Source organism: Rhineura floridana, chromosome 1 (assembly GCF_030035675.1).
Source record: "Rhineura floridana isolate rRhiFlo1 chromosome 1, rRhiFlo1.hap2, whole genome shotgun sequence".
Taxonomy (NCBI): domain Eukaryota; kingdom Metazoa; phylum Chordata; class Lepidosauria; order Squamata; family Rhineuridae; genus Rhineura; species Rhineura floridana.
The window spans coordinates 117,871,610-117,895,593 of record NC_084480.1 but is presented as its reverse complement, the minus strand read 5'-3'; the positions used below and the strand labels follow the sequence as shown (position 1 = coordinate 117,895,593).

At 39.1% G+C, this 23,984-nt stretch overlaps 1 protein-coding gene across 15 annotated transcripts in view; it reads right to left on the bottom strand.

Moving 5' to 3' along the window:
• The window catches only part of CCDC171 (coiled-coil domain containing 171), a 311,338-nt gene that overhangs the window by 48,637 nt on the left and 238,717 nt on the right, over positions 1–23,984 (bottom strand). For 9 of the 15 annotated variants that reach the window (XM_061630303.1, XM_061630315.1, XM_061630285.1 and 6 more), the window contains one exon: positions 3,442–3,714. The exons of 4 other annotated variants lie outside the window; for them this stretch is intronic. In XM_061630303.1, coding sequence (XP_061486287.1) covers positions 3,499–3,714 — 216 coding nt within the window. In that variant the 3' untranslated portion in view covers positions 3,442–3,498. Of the gene's footprint in view, positions 1–1,856; positions 2,633–3,441; positions 3,715–23,984 lie in introns of those variants that run through there. 2 more of the 15 variants (XM_061630293.1, XM_061630311.1) reach the window with 2 other exon arrangements.

Genomic DNA, 23,984 nt, shown 5'->3' with positions numbered 1-23,984 from the left:
GGACTTGATGCGTTCCATCATTCTCAGAGGGAATTGTGTACGGAAAAAAATATGGCTGCTCCTATGTAAAAACTTGCATATTTATAGCGTCAGGTTTTGGTAGGGAGTTTACACATTAATTTTGTATCTAGATTTCTAATCATATGGTTAGAAAGCTACAATACTATAGTTAATTGTGTAAATCTGCTCACATGTGGTGTAATGAAGAAAGCAGAATGACCAGCAAATTCATGATTTCACTGTTTTTTTAAAAAATGATTTCACTATGTTAAGGTGCTCTTAGATCTGTAATCTTCAGTAGTTATTTAACTATATTGCTGGTTAAGTCTGTAAAAAAATGAATGTTACAGTGTACATGACTGAGATCAGGCCGCAAAAAAGTATGAGGGGTTTATATGAATTCACAGGTAGGAGACATATATATTTTATTTATTTATTAGATTTATATCCCGCCCTTCCTCCCCGTAGGAGCCCAGGGCAATGCATACATTCGGATATGTACTTAAATATGAACATTTTTTTAAAAAAAGCAGATTAATAAATGGAAAGCTGTTTTAGCACCTATCTATAGTGTTTCTTTAGATTTAAAACTGAGCTTAATTCAACAAAATTGTTGTTCTGAGTATATTGGACCCCGCAGAAACTTTATAGGAAGGAATTGGCTAATTCAAATAAATGCTGGTGATGTAACACTGAAAACACATCTTTGAGGCATATGATGTGGACATGTCCTGCAGTATCTTCTTTCTGGTCAGAAATTATTCTTTGCATTAACTTTATTTTGGTGAAATCCTTGATAGCAAAAGTGGGTCCTGTGAGTCCTAATGGTGGCAAAGAGACTTATACTGCAAGGCTGGAAGGACAAACACCCACCAGTGGTCTGAAGATCTCACTGCCTTTTCTACATTGAACACATGGCTTATAATTGTCAGTCTTTGGACAGCTACATATATTAATCTATACATTTAAGCTAGGACTGATGGAATATCTTTATTGTTAATGTTAGCTGGCAATCTTTTTATCTCTTTCCCCCCTTTTTCTTCCTTCGCTTATATTTGTAGAATTAAATAAAATACATAGTGTGTGTGTGTATGTGTGTAAGAGAGATTATTGTAGAAATGAGATGGAGCGGACTTATGACCATTTGTGAAATTGACATGGACTGGAAAGGGATTGATCTGTCCATTCCTATCTAGTTATCTCTATTGTAAAATGTTAAGGCTAACCTCCTTGCAAAAGAACTATTCCTATACATCATTTACAAACTTCCAGTTGTGGTTCTTTTGCTGAGCAGGGCAATGCAAGCTAGAATTGTTCTGATTTCCCAAAGGCAGCAATGCTTATCTCATTATAGCACTCCCCCTTTTTAAAACCATAAATCGTGTCATGTTACTGTTGTGACAAGCAAATTTTTAAAACTGACCACCATCACCAATGATTTTTTTTGAGATGCTTATGGTATTGCAAAGTGCATGCACTGTAAACAAGTAAAGCCATGTGGTATTAAGATCTTTTCAATAATGTTAATGGATCCAGACTTTTGCCTTATGGCTCACTTGGAAAAGAAAAAAATGGTACAACACAAAACAAGGCAAGATGTGCATGTGGATAGAGCAACTGATCCATGTTTGAAACATAAAAGTTTGTGTGTGTGTGTAATAACTGCCAGTTCTAGGAGAAACAGAAGCAGAAACCTTTTATACAGAACTTTTCCTTAAATAATCTAGAAAAAACAGACCTTGAAAAGAGAGACATTTTTTTTACTACTTGTTCATTCGAAAATGAGGACAGTTGCAATTGCACAAGCGTGTCCACTTTGTAAATGAGGAATAAAAAATACTTGAATTTTTTCAAAGTTCTACAGAGTGGTTTTCAAGTATGTCTTGGAAATTTGCATGATTTTACTTATAATGGTAGGTGTGTTACATATGCAAATTTTATCTTCTAGGGCAAAAGAACAAAGACAAATGTTAGTAGTCAGGACCCATGGAATCAAATCACTGCTGTTATCTAAGTACGAGAAATTACAAATTCCATAAAGCACAGTGTTATTTTTCTAATGTATCCCTGACCCATAATGAGAAGCAATCTAACATATAGATTTTGCATTCAATATCGCTGTCAAAAACTACATTACACATCAAATGTTAATGGCACTGGGGAGTTGGGGTGATTAATACCATAACAAATGGTATATATTACAAATTTTCTTTTGTTCTTTACTCACAGTGACGCATACAGCCAGGATTTAACCTTTAAGGGTTAAAGAGTTTAATCAATGTCAATGTCTGATCTTCTGAAGGCGATAAAGAACAGTCTGTCTAGCGATACCCAACAGAACATCACTTTGTCAAGCCACAAAGCGCCCAAAAGCTTGTCAAGTAAGTTACCAGAAACCTCTTTGTGGTTAGAACTCAGCTCCTTCCTGCTTGACCTATTATTTGATATTTGACCACTTGGTTGCAAGACACTTGCTCTTTCCAGCTGAAATGTCACTGGGGCATCTTGTCAGCTCCCCGACATCTCGGCCTGACATACAATTTTACTTTTGTGTGCTACAAGGCAGAAAATGCAGGGCAATGGCCTTGTTTTAAATTCTGTCAGCATCAAGGATGGGCGTCACTCTTGGGTCCTACCAAAAACAAAAACAAAAAAGGAGTCTATTTTGAAGGTCAAAACAGCCATTACTTTAAAGTCTTGCTGCTCAAACTGAATTTATTGCCTGGTTTGGGAACTGCCCTTATAAAACGTACATAAACATATCATTTAAAAATCTTCCCTCCACAATTGCTTCTACTTTCTTATCAAACACAGACTTGATAAAAGGATGAGCTTGCAATGCCTGCAGGGACCGGATTCCACACTTAACTTGTTCAAATGGGCAAGTGGTATCATGTAGCTTTACAAGGAGCAACCTGACCTTCTCACATTGACCAGGAGTGACATTATTGTGCAGGAGGAGAAGCAGTCACATCATTTCTGTTTTGCACAACCTGCTTAAAGTTTGCAACTAAATGCTTGTCTTCAGTTGAGCTGACAAGAGAGAAGAGGGGGCTCAGTGAACCATGGCAGGGCTGCCATGAAATGACAGGAATCATTGGCATACATTTCAAATAGCTCTCTCAATCCTATTAAAGTATTGCAGCCCTGTTTTAAAATAGACAAGTATGAAACAACTTTGATAGATAGAGACTAAAATGGCTTATTGATTTTTTTTAAGTCTGAGGAAAATTACCCAAAATGTGTCATTCTTTAACATTTAAAAATATATTACATAAAAATGAGCTACTATGATAAAATAAAACTTTTTTTAAAAAAGAAAAATTCTTTCAGTATGCTAGGAGCATGCAGGAATGTATGAATAATCCCCATAGTGAATAATGAAAAATTAATGCCACATAAATGCATAGAAAAATAAGTGCAATTCAAAAGCTAAAAACATCCAAATAAACTAGAGTTTAATTAGTTATATTTAACTGCTTACAAAAATATCAAATCTTAACATCCATTTTGCATCACTCGTTTGGTGGCGGCTGTGATATTTAGGGTTGAGGAATATGATGAAGTCTGAGAATGGGGTCTGTTGTGGACAAAGGGAAAAGATGCATCATAATCTGACTCAGCCTTCAGTGGCAAAAAGTCTGGGACGCAGCCCTGGTCTAGCTGGGGTAATGATCTTGAAGGTCTAGGGATGCTTGAAGTGTTTGGTGACTCCTACAGAAAAAAATAAAAAGGAAAAAAAAACTTAAAACAAAATACATACCCATGTGGCAATGCAGAAATAAGTAGCATGTTTAAATTCTACATCAATATTAGCACATCCCAATACACAGGTAAGCAGGTTTAGGCCCTGCTAATTTCAACAGGATTTAAACACACCACACTTATTTATGAATTGCATCAATTAACAACTTTTGAAAATATTCTGATTTGTTTTGCCCTACACCTCTATTTTTTGACTACAGTTCTTATTTTCATATTTGAATACAGTGGTAAAGGGACCATCTCATTCATATATATCTGCAGTGTCATTAAGATTAGCAAATATCAGTTTCCACAGTCAGCCACAAATCTGGACACATGATTTTTCACACTGTACAGTAAAGCCTAGAAATCATATTGAAAAGCATATGCTCTTTTCACTGAAAGCTTTTCATAATAAAATACTATTGGATGATGATGAAGAATTGTGCTTTCTTAGTTTTAAATTTTGTCTCATTCTCTGTCTGGAAGACATTAAACATGCTCAGCAACTTTCCTTCACCAAAACAGGACTGAGTTCTGCAGAACTAATGGTGTACATACACTACCAAAGTGAAATTACTTACCTGGAAATGTAATTCCTGTTTAGCAAAATCTACAAATCCAGCCTTTTAGGTACAGTGGTGTGTAGTAATTAATTTTCCATTGATAAAATAAAACAGGTAAAGTATTCTGATACTACCATTCTATATATGTTTACTCAAAAGTAAGTTCCATTGAGTTCAGTGTGACTGAGGCTGCAATCCTTATCACACTTACCTGGGAATAAGCACCATTGAATTCAGAAGGACTTACTTCTGAATACACATGGTTAGGACTGCACTTTTAATCTCAAGTAAGTGAGCAGAGGAGTGCAGCTCGACTTGGCAAGTAAGCCTGCCTGATGACTGCGTACTTTTAGAACACATATTTACACATGAATACACACACAACCACTGCTAAAACTATCAAACACAACTTTATCTAAAATGTGATTTACTATAGATACATATGCTGCTTTAACCACTAGTGTCAAAATGGCATGGCATGCACACTGTGAATTTTACGTATACCAAATATGGATTACAATAAATGAGTAAAAGGGGATATCTGGAATTCTGCATTTGTATGCTTCAGGTTTTCTGAGAGCTTCCCATTCCCATTACTGCTATTGGGGAGGGGAAAAAATTAAGGAGGAAAGCTGCCTCTAATACCCCATTCAGCAATTTTCTTTGATGTTGGCTCTTTAATGATTTCCTCATACAACACAAGCTATCTTGTAGCGGACTGAAAAGGTGGATCTTTAAGAACCGCCAATACGGTAGCAAGTTCAAATGTTTACCCCAAAGAGTTATTTGAAAAGTAGTTGTGCGTTCAATTCTACAAAGGATTTGGATTGGGAAGATGAGTTAAGGCAATAGAACTTAAACTTGTAATCTTCAGTACTAGTGGATTTTAGTTCCATTAGACTCAGTGTATTGTAGCCTAGGTAATAATAATACTTTGTTGTATTCATTAAAAGCAATATTGATTTTGCATGTGTTATTTTAATTAGCCAGCTGTAATAATCAGTATAGGATGCCATAGAAATAATGCTAAATTAAGATTTCTTGGCTTACTTCAAACACAGAAGTGTGATCCTATATGAAAATGTGTGCTTTGTTTTAAATTCTGCTATAAAAAACAAGAATAAATCGTCATTTTAAAGAGAAACTTCCAGTTTAAATAGTCAGTAAGTTATATGCAAAGGACAGCTTGTTATAAATATTTGTTAGTGCTCTTTACCAAATTAACTTGCTTATCATTCTGGTTAAAAGCCATTGACATTCCTCATGTTTTGTTTTCCTCAAAACCTAGCCATTTCTTAAAAAAAGAAAACCACCTCAAAATCCTAAGCAAAGGGGTGAAAAATCAAGTTTCCTTGGAGAGTTGCACAAAAAAGTATGAAACTTAATGATTGGCAGCTAGTCAATAGACTGTTGTAGGGAAAGGCTTCAGTGTTTGGTGGAGGTTGAGGGGGGGCTGGTCTGTTTCAATTCTTAGGTCCAGGCTGTACCCGCTAGGAAGCTGAGGTAGAATAGAATAACATCCAATAAATGGAATGGAAAGCTGATTGCTCCAGTAGCCTTGACTGATGTAGGAAAAGCTTTTGCTACTATTAATATGAACTGTTTTGATCTGAAACTGCTGTATGTGTTTAAACCAAATGAAAACACACACACACACACACACCCTGAAAGTATAGCTTACATTGGAAAAACTAAGAAGAATGTAGCTTGTGTGTATCTATGGTGCGTCAGATTATTTCTTCAATATCTTTGCACTCTATCCCTATTTGGCACATTACAGAATTGGCACACTTAGACTATCTGTGTAGGAGCATCAACAGATCATCTGAACTGTAAAAGTGTCTGCGGTGATTATTATATACAAAAGAATCATTTGTTTGAAACAAGAGCCCTGGGTATATATATATACCTTCACTGAGACAACTGCATTTACTGATAAACTCTTTCTAGGAGGGTAGCCTTGTTAGTCTGTCGCAGCACATTAAAGACAAGGGAAGCTGTGGAAGTTTGCCCTAGTCTGGTTTCAAAATGAATTTCTGGGCTTTAAAAAAAGGTTGCCTCAAAAGAGATATGAGTTTTTAAGAATGTGTCCCAACTCCTGCACCCTTCTGCAGCTCAGATAAATATTTAGGCTGGAGAAGAATTTTCCGTTCTACTCTGCCCGCCATCTCTGCCGTTCCCCAAAGCATACTCCCCTTAACTTATCTGCATGTAGAGATGGCAGTAGCAGACAACAGAAAGAAGTAAGGATTCTTTACTGTCTTGATATGCTGCAGGGCACATAAGGCCTGCCAGAATGTGGCTCCTGGGACTTAACAGTCTTCCTAAGGGCTATCACCAAGCAGCAAGATAAAGCTACCTGCTTCAGGCAGCATCAAGGAAGGAGGGGATAGATTAAAGTCAGAACTGGTGTCTGTATAGTACAGCAAAACTTTATAAAATGATGGATCTAGTGGGACGGGATTATTGCTTTTGGACTTCATTTCAGACAAGAACATTTCTTGGGCTGGCACTGATTTCACATACTCTTTGGAATTTCTAACCAGATCCTATAAATACTATTTTCAGAGACAGAGAGTACAGTATATTTTGTCTGGATATCTTGACTGAAGCATATTTTCAGAAATAAAATGGTCTAAATTTCATATGAACGATTTGTGTCAGTTTAATTAATTTATTCCATAATCCATATTCTTACAGAGGCATCAAGCTACTGTGGTGAAATTGTGCATGCGCACATGCACACACACACTCTAACTACATTCACTTTTTAGGATTCAGCATTTGGCACAACTATTCCATGGTTAGAGAGTCAACACCACAAGATCAGGTTTGGGCTGTGATGGATGTAACTGTGATGGGCATAACAGAGTGCCTGCAGTTTCCTCGCTCATGGCACACGCAGATGGCTACGCCATCATCTCACTTCTCACTTTTACATTGAGGACGAGCACCCATAAGAATATAAGAAGAGTTCTGCTGGATCTGGCTAAAGGCCCATATAATCTAGCATCTTGTTCTCACATTGGCCAACCAGATGCCCATGTGAAGTACACAAGCAGGACATGAGCACCACACTATGCTCCCCACTTGTGATACCCAGTAACTGGGGTATACCCAGCATACTGCCTCTGAGAATGAAAGTAGAGCATAGCCATCATGGCTAGTAGGCACTGATAGCCTTATTCTCCATGAATTGGCCTAATCCTCTTTTAAAGCCATCCATGTTGATGGTCATCACTACCTCGTGTGGGAGCAAATTCCATAGTTTAACTAGACACTGTGAAGATGAACTTTCTTTTGTTTGTCCTGAAGCTTTATTGGATGCCCCCAAGTTCCAGTATTATGAGAGAAAAACTATCCACTTTCTCCACACCATGTACAATCTTAGTCGCCTCTATCATGTCCCCCCATTACTTGCCTTTTTTCTTAACTAAAAAGCCCCAGATGTTGTAAATCCTGACTCAAAGAGAAGCGGCTCCAGCCCCTTGATCACCTGTGGTTGCCCTTATCTGAACCGTTTCCAGCTCTGCAATATCCCTTCTAAGGTTCCCTTTTAGACTTCTTTTTCCCTTGTGCGCATTCCTCCTGACAGTTGGCCAGGTAGATCTGGGAAAGATTTCACCAAGTTGGAGACTGATATATTGCTTCTCAAGCTCTTACTGCAGATGGAACTCCATGAGTATCCTGGACTCTTTCTTTTTGCAAAACAACTCCATGGCACTCTTTTGTTGGACTATGGCCACACACTCTTAAGTTTTTATGCAACACTACCGTTATTAAGCCTCTACTGCTAGGCAGCTCAGGCATGTACGCCTTTCATAGTGTAACACTCAGCTCACATTCAACACAATTTCTACAGCTCTAAATATTAAGACTGAAAGACTGCCAACATTGTTTTCCTCTTTCCTTTTAACACTTTCTATTCAGGTCTCATGGGCCAAGCAGTGTCTTTCTGTTACTCTAGTGCCTGTCTTCCGGTTGAACTAAAGCTGGCCCTAAATCCAAGCAATCCAATGTGTGTACTTTCCTACAGCTTTCTACTGTTTAGTTTTACAGGTAGCTGTTTCTCCCATTGTTACTTGCTGGAGGATGAGTGTGGGGTCAATTTAAAGGAAATAAAAAAGGAGAGATTGTATGACGAGCAATGGCATGTTTGCACAACCTCTGCAATAGGCTTGAATCGCCTTTACAGGAAAAGATTTCCTGCACAGACAAAAAGCACTGATTAGTCAACAGTTTTAATTGACAGACTCAGAACCCCTTTACAGCAATGTGCGTCTATCTACTGAGTTTCCAGCAGTCTAATTTTTTTCAGAGTCCTGGAGTCTGATGCAGAAAGTGGAAGGGGGAGGGTGAAAGAGAGGGAGAAAGACTATATCTACATTCGCTTTGCCAAACATTAGCATCTTTTTGTCCAATCATTTGAATTCAGAAGGGTTAGGCGAAAACAGCTTAGAGAACAAGGGTTGACACATACAGTGTGAAATCTTAAGGTGCTTGAATGCAATGAGGGAGAAAGTGAGACTGAACCACCTTTCAGATCCCTAACCGTGCTGCAGCCCACGTGAACTTTGTGACAGGTCTCTGTCTCTCAGACACACTTGAGTAGCTTTTGCTGACATTCAGCTGTCAGACAGCATCCCTTTACCATGCCCCTAGCATGCTCTACAGCTTCACCCAATTAACTTGCTTTCACTAGACATTGCAGCGAAAAGCTTCATAATAGGTGGTCAAGGTGCACGGTGCCTGCCTGCCCTCTAACTGCTCACGCACAGCAAGATGCTTAACTATCTTCTTGCCAGTTTGCTCAGAAATGGTGTGACTTTGATTTAGTCATCCCATTTACTAAACCAGGCAGAGAAATTTGGGATTCAGCAGTCACCTGATTTTAAGTTCATTTAATTTTAAATATTAAAAAAAAGAAAGAAAAGCAGGAACCTGTCATTATTTCCAACAATAGCATTTTATGATTCAGAAGGAAAAGGGCTAGGCACAATTAAAATGTCTTTATGATTCAACATTCTTACTCTAGAAAAATCATTAGACATTTAGATGATTAACTCTATTACATACTCTATCAAACAGGAGGTAGTATTTTAAGTAAAAATAGTGAGTAGCCCTAAAAGGGCATATCAAATGAAAATGGGCTGTAAATCTTTTAAGGGCATCTGAGAAAGATTTAAGATTAAGTGGCACCTATATTAATCTCAGTTCATTGCTGAGATTTATTTCTGGTTATTTTTCATCATCTGGGTAAATCCTCAGTTTTTGTTAGGGTTATCTAAGCACACAGATGTCGCTTCATAGTCTATGGAAGTATAGTATGCTATGAATGGAAGCATACCAGCTATGGAAAATTAGACCATATACCTGTGCCAGGATGATTAGGATGATGTACTGAACTGAAGGATACTCATCAAAATATTAAAAACAAATGTCTTGTTTAAAAATGTGTTCTAAATGTTCCAAGATTATCTTCAGAGACAAAGAGGGAGGGGTTGGATCCATTCATCATCACAATTGGCTCTTACCCAGCCAGTCAAAAAGTGTACATAACAACTGACTATTTTGGGAATGGATCTGCAGTGTCAGAGTTGTCTATGTTACAGTTTTTGGCTAAAAAAACATTTTATGAGGGAGAGCGGAAGAGTCTCTCTTTGGAGGGAAAACAACCACTGAGGCACGTGGAAAGAGGACCTGGGACTACAGACTCAAACTGCAATTCACAGCTCATTTACTTCTGAATATTTTCATTCTGGTCAATGAAGCTGTTCCATAGTAAGTGGGCTGTGGGTTACAGATATGTTCAAAACATCTTTCTACCAGTGTTGTGAGATTACAAATTGTACATGCTATCATCCCATCCACTCACAAGTGAGCAAATCCCTTTTCATTGTTCAAACAAGCAATTTTTAGCACTTATTTCATATCAGAACTATGCCGTCTTATAAAAAGCCCCTTCTGGGGGACAAGAACAATACTAGTTACTTTGTACCTTGCTAAACTGCTGTTGTGTGTAGATAACACTTCTTGATGTGGCGGCAGTATGGCATTTGTAAAGAAACAGCCCAGTGGTTCAGGAACTCTTCAGAATAGCTGTTCAGATGCTGGGTGCATTATCCAAATTCAACATGTTTGAGGTTCACTCATTCTTAATTTTTCTTTTAAAAAAATGTGCCATGCATTTTGCTAGATTTTTTTTAAAAAAAATTAAAATTAAAAGCTAGCTTTTAAAAAGAAAATCTGAGAAGGTGTTACATTTAGTAAATGTATATTTTATAAAAGCAATAAAATCAGCAAATACATTTATGAGGACAACAGAAACCCAAACATTTTGCTCTGTGTGAAATAATCTGAGGGAGAATAGCAGGAAGTACCTAGTGGCAAGAGATTTCATCCAAAACTCTAGTGTTGCAGTGGGGAAGACATCAGAATTTTTAACTCCCTGAAATATGCTTGAAAATGCTGTCCAGCGTCCTCATAAAAGTTAGCTACATCAAAATACCTTTCAATCTGATTCAGATTTTACACGCACAAGGTTTTGGCTTATGTAGCAGTACTGACCTTCACACATCCTCCTCTTGGTATAAGCCATATAAGAGCAATACCAATCACTTGTGAGTTTTATACAATCATAAATTAGCGAGAAAAGTGAATTTATTTTTAAAAGACATTGCTGATATATATATAAAAGACATTGCTGATATATATATAAAAGACATTGCTGATATATATATATATATATATGGGGGAACCCCCAATTGATATATGAATAACCAGGAGGGGAAAAGGTCATACTTTAGGCTCAATTTCAGTTGATGTCTAACAGGCATGCAAGCTTCAAATTATGCTAACTGGGCAAGAAATCAAGCTTATCAGTTATAAACAATTTGACTGTGGGTAAGCTAGGGTTACAGCTTCTATTGTTTCTGGCCTCATTTATATATACAGTTATACTTCTAACTGCACCTAAATAAAAACCTAATAATTCAACAAAAACTGTGCATACACAAATCAGCCATGGATTGGTACTGACACTGGAAAATCTCTCTTCCTGAAATGGTCATACAAACTCAAAATCACTAAACAAGTGAAAATCAATATATTCTGCATACCAATTGCATCCAAAGGGAATCAACTTGTGTGTATATATATATAATCTGTATTCAGAATATTCAAGAGAAAGAGAGAATTAAAAGTGTGCATAAGGCCCTGCAGAATAGTGTAAATACACAGAAGGACAAGGAAAAATAGGTAATGCCCCAGAAAACAAAACATTATTTATTTATATTTTACTACATTTATAATGTGCTTTTTCTCCAAGAAATTCAAGGTGGTATACATGGCTCTCAGCTTCCCTCCATTTAACCTTACAACAACCCTGTAGGTAGGCTAGGATGAGAGACAGTGACTGCCCCAAGGTCACCCTGCAAGTTTGAGTGGGAATTTGAACCTGGACCTTCCTGGTTCTAGGTCAGCACTCTAACTGCTAGATCACACTGATTCTCAAACATTCATACAGGGGATACACACACTGATGTTCAGCAGAAGGAGAACAGCTGAAGCCTTCATGAGATGCAATTTCATCTTTGGATGTCTGGAAGAAAGGTATTTAGACCTGCAATTCAAGTTTCTGCATCATTACACAGGTTGCATTTTAGGCATATATGCCTTGAAGGTTCTTCTCCCAAGCAAACATCAATGAGCGCTAAGCAGCAACCTTCAGGAAAAGGAGTTCAAATCCAAAAGAGGAGAGAAGCAAACAAATCATAGAACTGACACTTGGTAATACTCTCAAGCTGAGTTTTCATTAATGCGTTGGGTCTAAACCAGAGCTTGGAAAAGTTACTTTTTTGAACTACAACTCCCATCAGCCCAATCCAGTGGCCATGCTGGCTGGGGCTGATGGGAGTTGTAGTTCAAAAAAAGTAACTTTTCCAAGCTCTGGTCCAAACTAAATTAGGCAATTGAAGTACCCACTGAAATCAATGGGAGTCATGACTAACATGTCTTATTTATTTATTTATTTAGTCATGTTTTTCAAAAAGTTCTATTTATCAGAACAGACAACAAACAAAAGGCTGAAACAAAATAAATAAAACACCAGTATGTGAGTGTACAAGTAAGAACAGTCCCTTCCTGTAGTAGATACAATAGAGGTTTCCCCAATCTATCAACAAGCCAATATGGAAGATGAAGCCCCTGTCTTCTTTTCCTCCATCCAGATCAGAGTTCCCCCAGGTCCAGGTGTAAAGTATCCCCCAGCGCATCCCAGAGCAATAGCTTCACAGGAACAGTTTGCCCATATTTACAGTTCTGAGGGAGGGTGGCTTTGCTCCAAACTATGAAATGATTCAATAAAGCAATGCCAAATGGTGTAAAATCTATCTGGTACTTCCTTGCCCCTTAATGCCCACAGGTGATGTGCCAGTCCTTCTACCACTGCTTTATTCCATACATTACAATACCTTAAGTTCAGGTCCAAACGGATTTATTTTAACGGGTTCTAAATTCAATTCATTTTTAACCATGTCTACTCAGAAGTAATTTCTTCTGGATTCAATGGGGCTTACTCCCAGGTATGTGGAATTAGGGTTCTAGGGACTAGATCCAACTCAATGAATGTAGACTTCTCATGAAAATACATGATTGCTTTTCAAAAGGAAAACTTACAATTAACCAACCACTGACTAAGCAAACAGAGTGGGGTTAATAGGGAAGGAGCACAGCTCAGTGGAAGAATACATGCTTTGAAAGGCAGAAGGTCACAGCTTCAGTCCCTGACATATCCATTTAAAAGAATCAAGTAGCAGACAACGGGAAAGACCTCTGTGGGAGACCTTGAAAGAGCCACTGCCTGACAGAATAGAAAATACTAGGCTAGACTGGCTAATAGCCTAAACTGGTATAAGTGTGTCCTATGATCCTAGGTATAATAATAATTAGCAAGACAGAATTGTTTCACCAGACAAAACATTTTGTTTGAGGGCCAACCTACTGCCTGTTCTCTCCCTACTGGGTCCATCTCTTTGACATCTCTAGTCGGGACTCACTGTAGTGGGACTCCAATTACCCAAAACATTATTGGCTTCCTGCCATCCCTATCTTTAAGCATCTATCAGCTGGAAGCTGCTTCTAGATCAGGTGAAATTCGTAGGGGAGTCAGATTGCTACCAGAACCTGCTTCTTACTTCAGATTGACTTGTCCCTTGAGAACACAGCTGGGTTTAAAGGCCTAGTTTTGCAACTGTAGAGACAAGCTATATGTTATGTGCATGGGTATTCACAGGGAGGAGCAAGGTGAGCAGTCCCCGCCCCCTGAGAAATCTCCAGATCCCTTGTTTTCATTTTTTTAAAAAAATAAGTCTCTAGCACTTTTAGCAACCAAGATATGCAGGCACTATTATCCTCGTTGGCTTTGTGAGAAACTAGGCTGCTCCCACCCTTCAGTGTCCTTAGCCAATGAATGAAGTCATAGCAATGACTGACATTTAGGAAAGCAGATCTAGCCAGTTAGACAAAGAGAAGGCTAGAGGGAAACAACCATCTGACTCTAGAGAAGGAACTTCTTGGTTTGTTTTTAAGCCTTTTATGCTGGTCTTTCCCGGTGAAGTAGTGGTTGCTGCCTCAAAGATGCCCAGATAGTCAGGTATCCAGGGTTTTCATGGAGCTGTGAATGACCAGTAAAGTGTCTACCCCCCTCTCTGTTGACCATTGAACCGCACTGTCAAAGAGTTTGTTTTCCATCAAGTCTGAAAAACTGTAGCTAGGGGGAGTTATGTCTTTGCCCAGTCTGGGAACGGACAGCCAAGGCCGTTGCTATGGTAACCATCGCGATAGACTGGGAGACTTCTAGCAGCTATCTGTGTTGAGCTGTGTCTTCTGTGTAATGTCTTTGAACTGAGAACTTCTCTCCTAGAGGGGGGGATCTTAAAGCCTTAAGCCATAATGTCTTAATAAAAGACTCTTAACCTGATCTAATGCATCTGAGAAGTTTCTTGAGCAACTTAACTCCAACGTAACGTATGCTGTTTCACGCAACAACGCACACACGTCAACAGGATTATGGGCCCAGATCCACAGCGCATTACACGGGAGTAAGTTGCTGGTCTGAACGGCAGACGGAGTTCCAGAGGGCAGCTTGATTGATTGTACCAGACAGAGGTGAGCAACATGGCTGTAAACCTGTCTGGGGGAGGCTTGCCAATGGAAAGATTGACGGAAAAGAATTATGGCAGCTGGAAGCCGAGAATGCGGGCTTTGCTGATAAAAGAGGATTTATGGGACATTATAGATGGACCATCCCCGGCGGTATTAACCGCGGCCTGGAAGTGCAAAGATCAGAGGGTGCAGGCGTTTATAATCTTGGCTCTATTGGATTCTCAACTGATGTGTGTGAGAGATGAGCCGTCGGCTAAACAGATGTGGGACGCGTTGCAGGATTTGTCCCAGGAATGGCAGCAGAGGCAGAAGGCGCAGAGAGCCGTGCCGAAGGAGGCTGTCGAAAGCAAACAGGATTACAAGCAGCAGCTGAAGTCTTGTTATGCCTGTGGGGCTCGTGGGCATCTTCAAAGAGACTGTGCAGTCAAGTGCAACTCCAGGGACGGAGGCTTGAAGCAGGGAAGTGTGAACTTTGTTTGTAAACAGAAGTCTCAAGATTTAGGACCTGTTGACTGGATTGTTGACAGCGGGGCAAGCCATATATTAATCAAAGACAGAAGTTTGTTTTACACTTCAGAAGATGTGCAGGATTTTGTGCAACTAGCTGATGGATCGCAAAAGATTGTGGAAGCCCGAGGTCTGGTGAGATTTGACAAGTTGGGAATACTGTCAGATTGTTTGTACCAGAACTGAATCATAACATGTTGTCAGTCAGAAAACTGGTGAATTCTGGGTATTGTGTAACATTTGATAGAGGAAAATGTTTTGTGCAGAGAAGAGGAAAAGTTGTCTGTCAGGGTTTTATGACACAAGGGCTGTTTAGAATGTCCATGGGTGTGAAGTGTGCTGATGCCTTGAGTTTAATGGGGCGGAAAGAGAATGACAGTCAGGGCTGTAAACAGACTGCTGTTGTGACACCGTCAGCATTAACCATTCAAATGAAGCACGTGGAATGTGCGGAACCAACCTCATTTAATGAAATTAGGCTGATGCCTGAGGCAGAGAAAAATAAGTGGCAACAGGCCATGCAGGAAGAATTGAAAGCCATGGAACAGAATGGCACGTGGACATTAGTAAAGTTACCTATGGGGAAAAAGGCCATAGGTTGCAGATGGGTGTTTAAGAAGAAGAAAGCAAGTTCCGGGGAAGTACAGAGGTACAGGGCACATTTGGTTGCCAAGGGATTCACCCAGCAGCATGGGACAGATTATGATGCTGTTTTCGCCCCAGTTGTGAAACATGAGTCCATTCGTGTGCTGCTGAAGCTGGCAACGAAGCAGAACATGACTGTAAATCACTACGATATAGGGACAGCATTCCTACATGGTGATTTAAGAGAGGAGATATATATGGAACTGCCTCTGGGTTCTGTGTCAAAGGAAGGGTTCGTGTGTAAACTGCATAAATCAATATATGGACTGCGGCAAAGTGCACGCTGCTGGAATGAGAAATTGGACAGAGTGTTGCATGGAATGGGATTCCAAAGATGCAAGGCAGATCCATGTGTGTATATAAAGAGACAGGGGATGAAAACCACGTTCTGTGCAGTTTACGTTGATGACATCATGTATATTTATCATGAGCAGCAAGAGGAACGAGAATTTAATGAGCAACTGGGCAGGCAGGTGGACACAAAGAATTTGGGGTCTGTCACACACTATTTAGGCACGGATATTGTGCGTGCAGAAGACGGAAGCATAACATTGAGTCAGGAAAGTAAAATAAATCAAATCATAGAAGAATGCAACATGACAGAATGTAATGTTGTGAAGACACCAATGGTTGTGGCATTTCAACAAAACGTGCAAGAGATACCTTGTACAGAACCTGAGAAGTACAGGTGCATAATAGGGAAATTGCAATATTTGGTGAAGGTGTCTCGCCCAGACATATGTAATGCAGTCAGCATTTTAAGCCAGAAGGTAGAGCATCCTTCAGAGGCTGACTGGCAAGGGATTAAAAGGATAGTGCGTTATCTGAAAGGCACGAAGACAAAGAGTCTGGTTTTGTCAGGAGCAAAGACAGGAGGTCTTGAATGTTTTGTGGATGCAGATCATGCAGGGGAGCTGAGCAGTCGTAAGTCAACCTCTGGCATAGTTGTGATGTGGCACGGGTCATGCATTGACTGGAGCAGCAAGAAACAAAATGTGGTGGCAACCTCAAGTGCAGAAGCAGAGTATGTGGCTCTATCACAGGCCTGTAATGAGCTACAATGGTTCGCAATGCTCATGCAGGAGATAGGCATTGATATGCAATTTCCGATTACTGTATATGAAGACAATCAGACCTGCATTAAGATAGCCACATCAGAAGCTCATACCAAAAGAACAAAACATATTAGTGTCAGATACTTTCACGTAAGGGATTGTGTGCAGCAGGGGTTCGTTAACCTGACATTTTGTGACACTAACAACATGGTGGCTGACATAATGACCAAGCCTTTGTGTGAGGAGAAATTTGGCAAACTGGTGACAAGGCTTGGAATGAGTTGAAAGTTTGATTGAATGAAGTGTTAGCAAAATGTACAGAGATGTTCTGAACTGTACTGAAATGTAAGCTGTATTGCAAGATGTATTGGAGAAATGTATTGTTGTTATTGTTGTAATGAGTTACAGACATGATGGGAAAAAGGGGGGATTGTTGACCACTGAACCGCACTGTCACTGAGTTTGTTTTCCATCAAGTCTGAAAAACTGTAGCTAGGGGGAGTTATGTCTTTGCCCAGTCTGGGAACGGACAGCCAAGGCCGTTGCTATGGTAACCATCGCGATAGACTGGGAGACTTCTAGCAGCTATCTGTGTTGAGCTGTGTCTTCTGTGTAATGTCTTTGAACTGAGAACTTCTCTCCTGGAGGGGGGGATCTTAAAGCCTTAAGCCATAATGTCTTAATAAAAGACTCTTAACCTGATCTAATGCATCTGAGAAGTTTCTTGAGCAACTTAACTCCAACGTAACGTATGCTGTTTCACGCAACAACGCACACACGTCAACACTCTCCGCCCAAGGAAGTGGCAAGGACAAGCATTTCTATCTCATGCCTTATTTCATATGCAGTATGATTGTGTGTTTCTGAGTTTGTAAGTATTTAAAAAAATTACTCTGCCAACACAGATGAAATCTATCATTAGCATACCTATATTGCAGGGGGCAGGCTGTGGCTCAAAGAACATGGGTTACACCTATCCTGCAAAGTAACAACTGGTGTTATACCCATTTTGGTGGGGGGAGAAGGGAGTTAGAGTAGTACATGACAACCTTGAAGTATATTCCAGTGTTGTAACCATTCTGTGATATTCTTTTTAGGGAAAAGAGGAGGATGGGGGACAGGGACTGTGAAGTTAATTATAGCAGCAGTGCTATTAATTACAGGTGGAGAACTTCTGGCCCTCCAGATATTGCTGGATTCCAACTGTCAGCTGCAGCCAGCATAGCCAATAGTCATGGATGATTGGAGTTGTAGTCTAGTAACATTTGAAGGTACACAGGTTCCAACCACCCTAGTTCTACAGAATCTTCCAGGTATTTTAAAACAGGTTTACCCTACAGGTCAATATTTCTGGCCTTCAGTAAGCAGTATGATTTAAAAAACTTTCTTCAAAGTTTATATTAAATTAGGAAATAGAAACGTTAAGAAAAATGTATTTGATAATTTTAAATATGCTGATTGAAATGTACAACTTCAATAAAATAAACATCAAGATATTACTGCCAGTTCAACAGTCCTTAAACTTGTCAGCAATTAAAGGACCAAAACTATTATCTAATAATGGCATACTCAACTTTTACACCCTTTGAACTTCCTGTCTTCTGCATCACACTCACACAGACATTTCAAAGTATTTTTATATTATTCCACTTGGATTTGCAGCATAAAAACTATGGCTCAGTTGAGAAGCAAAGTACATTCTTCTATATACCCTTATACTTAATAGCATAGTCTTCTAATACACGGTGCAGAAGCCAACAGCTTTCCTCTCCAACTACAAAAATACTTCAACAACAGTATAAACTTTGCAGCTGGGCTATGGAATCTCCTTCTTTAGAGGATTTCAAGATGAGACTATGGAGGCTGTTGGAAATACAGTACTTTACTTGTACCAGGAATGGGGAACCTGTGGCCTACCAGATGTTGTTGGACTCCACCTCCCATAATCTCTGATTACTGGCCATGCTGGCTGGAGCTGATGGGAACTAGAGGGCCACCAGTTCCCCACTCGTTGTATGCTATGCTGTTTCAGGACATAAAGGATGAATTAAATAATTGCTCTTCAAGTGGTAAGCATGATGGTGTGGTCACACCCTGCCCCAAGGTGGGATGCACAAGTGACACCATCACCATTTTTTCTTTCTTTTTTTGAAGTTTGTTTAAGAGAAAGAGAAAGGATGGGGAGAGATGAAAGAGAGAAGGAGAAAGACATAGATAGGTAGACAGACAGACAAATTGATGGCTATTAAAAGTGGGTCCTATGTTGTTATTTGGGATTAAATAGTAAATCCTGGGTTGGGTGAGGAATGTATAGAGATTCATAGGTTCAGTTGATGTCATCAGCATTTTTCATGAATACTGGCTTTCATCAGGGCTTGGAACAAGTGCAGCGTGTATCACTTTTGTTCATTTGTGCAAAAAATGCTCACATGAGCAGTCAGTTCACACGACTAGCATAGTATCCATGTATTTGTGGAAGGCGCAGCAACATCAGGTTTTTAGCAGAAGGGAGCTAGAGGCTGGGCTCTCAGAACTCAGCTTTAAGGGCTTTGTTACAGAAAGGGATGGGTCCCCACAAATCTACAATCAGATCAAACATGGCTTTTCTATTATATTTGAAGATCATATGTGTATCCAAGACATGCATACACACACAAAGCCAAAGCTGAGTGCAAGACCTGAGTACATATTTAACTCGCAAAACCCCTTTAGATGTTAATGAAAAGGTGCAACTGACCTGAAAGTGAAGTTCAAAGATCTGACTTTTGCTGCAGCTTATGGCCCTCACATGTTTGTATATATTTCTGTTTCACAGAAACAGAAGTTTGAACAAAATGGGGAGTGCTTGGTTATATTTTATATGTTCTTACTTTATTGAGACATAGAAAAAGGAGGAAAAGAGTCAAGGTAGCATTAGCATGAATAGGTCATTTGGATTAGGTGCCATCTGAGTATATGAACCAGAGCCTTTTGACAACCTAACTAGGCTTTAACTCCTTACAAATATGTCTCAGTTGATTCATAACCTCAGAACAAATCTGACTTCCTTTTGTGTTTAACCCACAGTTTAGCACTGAATAATGGATGCTTCCAGCCCTCTATCTTGAAATAGCTTCTTCAAAAGGGAAGAGGAAATAACTAAGTAAAAGTCCCTGACTCTGGAAAGAAGTAAATTTATCTACCTTTGTACAGAATAGTTCTTTTCTTCTGCAAAGCCAGTTCAATTATGTTCTCAGCTCTATTCTTTTTTTTTCTTTTTTTAAAACTTTCTACCCAGGGTTAAACATCCTGATCCAGTTTTCAACTCAGCAGCTTTCCCATCTCTTACAAGCCTTTCATTCCTACTGCAATGTAGGCAGTATTGTTGAATCTTTGTATAGTGAGGTATTAGACACTGTCACTTGGAGACAAATGGGATGAAGGCAGATTGGAAAAAAGAAGGTAAAATGGACAAAGCAATGAGGACTGAGAGCTAAATAACTGCTATATGCCCATTAATTGTGCCACTATTCTGGTTGACATACAGAAGCACGGTGATATTCTTCAACTGTATTTTTACCATTTCATTTTTGTAAAATCAAAATCAGAGAAATGTCAAGGAAGAAACCTCAGATCACATTTTTTACATGGAAGATGTGATTTGACTCTCTCATGGATGCAGTGACTCCCCTATGAGGAAAGGTTGCAGCATTTGAGGCATTTTAGTTTAGGGGAAAGGCAACTAAGAGGTGACATGACAGAAGTTTATAAAATTATGTATGGCATGGAGAAAGTGGATACAGAGTTTTTCTCTCTCATAACACTAGAACTCATGGACATCAATTGAAGCTGAATGTTGGAAGATTCAGAATAGACTAAAGAAATTACTTAATCACACAATACATAGTAAAGCTACGAGACTCACCCCCCGAGAAGGCAGTGATGGCCACCAACTTGGACAACTTTAAAAAAAGATTAGACAAATTCATGGAGGGTAACAGTATCGAAGGCTCTGCCTCAACAGTCAGGGACAGTATGCTTCTGAATACCAGTTGCTGGAAAATGTAGCGGGGGGGAGTGCTATTCTGCTCAGGTCCTGCTTGTGGGCTCCCCATAGGCATCTGGTTGGCCACTGTGAGAACAGGAGGCTGGGCTAGATGGGCCACTGGCCTGATCCAACAGGCTCTTCTTATGTTCTTATGACTAAAGTTAGGTATGTGCGTTAATTGTCAATAACCTGATGCTAATTTCACTTGCTCAGAAAAAGCATACTACATTCCCTTTTAGTTCATTTGGCAGAATACAACAAAACTCATCCCTGCAGAGCCTTTGCTGTGTATTAGTATGGCAGCTGATGGCCAGAGTCCATTCTAGGCTAGTTGTCATCATACAGAGAGTGTGCTGACACTATGCAGGTTCACAGCAAAGGAGCAATACTTGTCCTCCATCACTGCATCTATAAAGTGGAGATATTCTTTAGTTGGTCCAGGGCTTTTTCTAACATGGCCTGCAAGGCGTTAGGGAAGCCTCAGTTCTTTCAGAATTATTGAATCCAAAGAAAATGCAATCAGCCAAAATATGGGAAACTACATTTCTGTAACGAGCCAGCAGTGAATCTAAATTTTAACATTCCTCTATAATCCCTGCCTCCTAGATCCTGGTACTTGAGACTTCTAGATTCTTTTAGCTCCTTCTCAACTAATCCTCTAGAAATTTGGCATCAATTCCTTTTCCCTTCCTACAATGACTGCATCCTGGGACAAAAAGCATGATCTTGTCCCTTCTTCCATTCTTCTGTATGGAATCTGTGGAAATGTACCAAGACTATGTCCTTAGCTTCCTCCTTGATATAGGTTAAAATCCAAAATCATTTGAGGAATCCTTTCTAGTTTAGCATTATCCATCTCACTGAGGTAATTTCGGCAGCTCTAATTTGCTAAATTCATCAATATCCTCCCTATATAATCTCAGTAACAGAGAACTTTGTTCTTCTTCAAATATTACCAAAAGAGAGAGAAAAGTTTTACCATCTCAAATTTTCTCTTGCAATGGTGAAGCTACATTGGAAAGATTTAAAAAATGGAAATAGTATGTTACTCTAAAATTTACTTCTCTGCAGGTGTAAATACATAAGTCTAATAGGAGTTCCCACTGAGAAAAGTGTTGTTAAATTAAAATATTAAATTTAATGAGCTTTCTCTCTCTGCCCTCCAAAATGTAAGTTAAGTGTATGCCTTAAGCTGCTTGAGACAAAGAAAGTTTCAAACATATTGGATTTGAAACTAGCCATTATTTCCCATGTTGCAAAAATGGCAATTTTATTTCCCGACAGCAAATGAAACTGTCACGAAAATGTAGATGCAATAAAACTGTGTGGTTAAACCAACATACTGGATTTGGACTAAAACTGAATTAAAGGAATTAAAATTAAGCATTAGTCAAAGTTTATAAAAACTTTATTAAAATAGGGAAATTTGGTGGGAAAAAGTAGGAGTTTGGAATCAGTGAAGCCCAACAGGACCTGTCCATTTCATCTCTATCAATTGTGTCACATTTGGAATTTGCACAATGAAAAATATTTTGCACAAGTGTCTTGCTTCTGGCAATCTTTCCACCTTTATAAAAAGTTGTCAAGGCAGTGTGCGACTTTCACGATGCAGTGGCTTCAGTCCAAGGCTAGCTAATAATGGTTGACATGCACTGGAATCTTGAGGCCTAAATCAACATTGTTTTCACAGCTGTAATTAAGCCACCTAATCAGAAACACATTTTGACGGGATACTTTCTGGGAGCTAGACGTTATAATTTCTTATGCCTGGAGCGCAGTGGCTCATGAGAAGTCCTCATTTAATTTCAATGTGTGTGTGTGTGTATGTGTTTTAAAGAGGCAGTAAAAAGAAAATACTATTGGGAGGGTGAAGCAGGGTACAACGGCTGAAATGAAGTAGGCCTATGCGTTCATGCCTTGACCAACTTTGCATCCCACCCACCTTAGGCTCTGTGCCGAGTCCCCATCTCTCAAGTGGCAGCTGTACACCGTGAGAATACATACCTCTGCCAGGAGCAACAGATGAGCTGGTCTGAACTGACTCTCTGTGTGTTCTGATTGTAAATTGTACTAGTGAGGATTATAGAACTCCAACACAGGACGTTGACTCTTAAAACTGTCTAGAAAAAATAGGTTTTGGGATGTTTTCCTTCAAATGCAGTAAAAAAAAAAAAAAGTAAACCCTTTTGGTAACTTGGTACTCAAGAGTTGAGTCTATGATTGTCGGACAATTCTTTTAATATGAATTCACATAAGTTAAATAACTATATTCACTAATAGGCAAAAAACCTTGCGGTTTAAGAATGTACCTATAGTTAAGATATATTTCTATCAAACTTTAAAAAGCAGGGAAATTGGGCAGCTATAGTGAATGCACCAGGGGAGCAGGAGACCTGAACTCCTCTCTGAGATATTGGACTGCCCTACAAATCGGTCAAAATGCAAAAACAATTTGGGTTGGTCTTTCACAGTGCAATCCACTTCCTGTGTAGCTTGGAAGAATTTGGTAACAAGTGCCTCTGAGCATATAGTGAGTGGTGGCAACACCTGCCATCTCCAAAGATGGAGAATTACATTTTTGTATGTTTGTTGGTGTTCTTAGCTTCATTCCTATGTTACTATTGTTTGTACAGAGAATCTAATCTAGAAAATTTTATTTCTCTCATTATTCATCCTAGAAACCTGTGTCAAATTTATTTTTATTAATTTCAAAGCCTTTTTATTGGTTAGTGTCATATGATGGTGAAGACAGCCTTTTGTGTTTCAAATTGGAGGTAATGTTCTATCTCTATTTTGGGTGCATTAACAGTTGAATCTGAAACTGAAGTTTGATGTAAAATCAGACTGATCACAATATGTTGCTCCTTCAGGAATGACTCTAGCTGTTGGAAAAAACAAACTTAGCCTGCCCAAGATGCATGTTTTCAGGCTGCTATGTTTGAACCACTTCATTTAAGGCAAGGTGGGCACAGTCAATTAAAAACAGACCACACCTAGAATATATTTCACCTCCCACTGTTTTATCTTGTGCAAACTGAGACACTCCTCATGTCCACTGGAGACTATTCTGCAGAATAGTCAGTGCCATTATTCCACAATTATTTTTGGACTTTTTTTAGTGTAAATTTTGCAAAGTGGTGCGGTACTTCACATATTCACAGAAATAGAAGCAAAAGAAAATGATTTCCTATAGGAAACTTCACTGAAATTGCAAAGTAAATCAGACATATTTAAAGTGACTATCTGAACTATATCAACTGTATCTTAATATTGTTG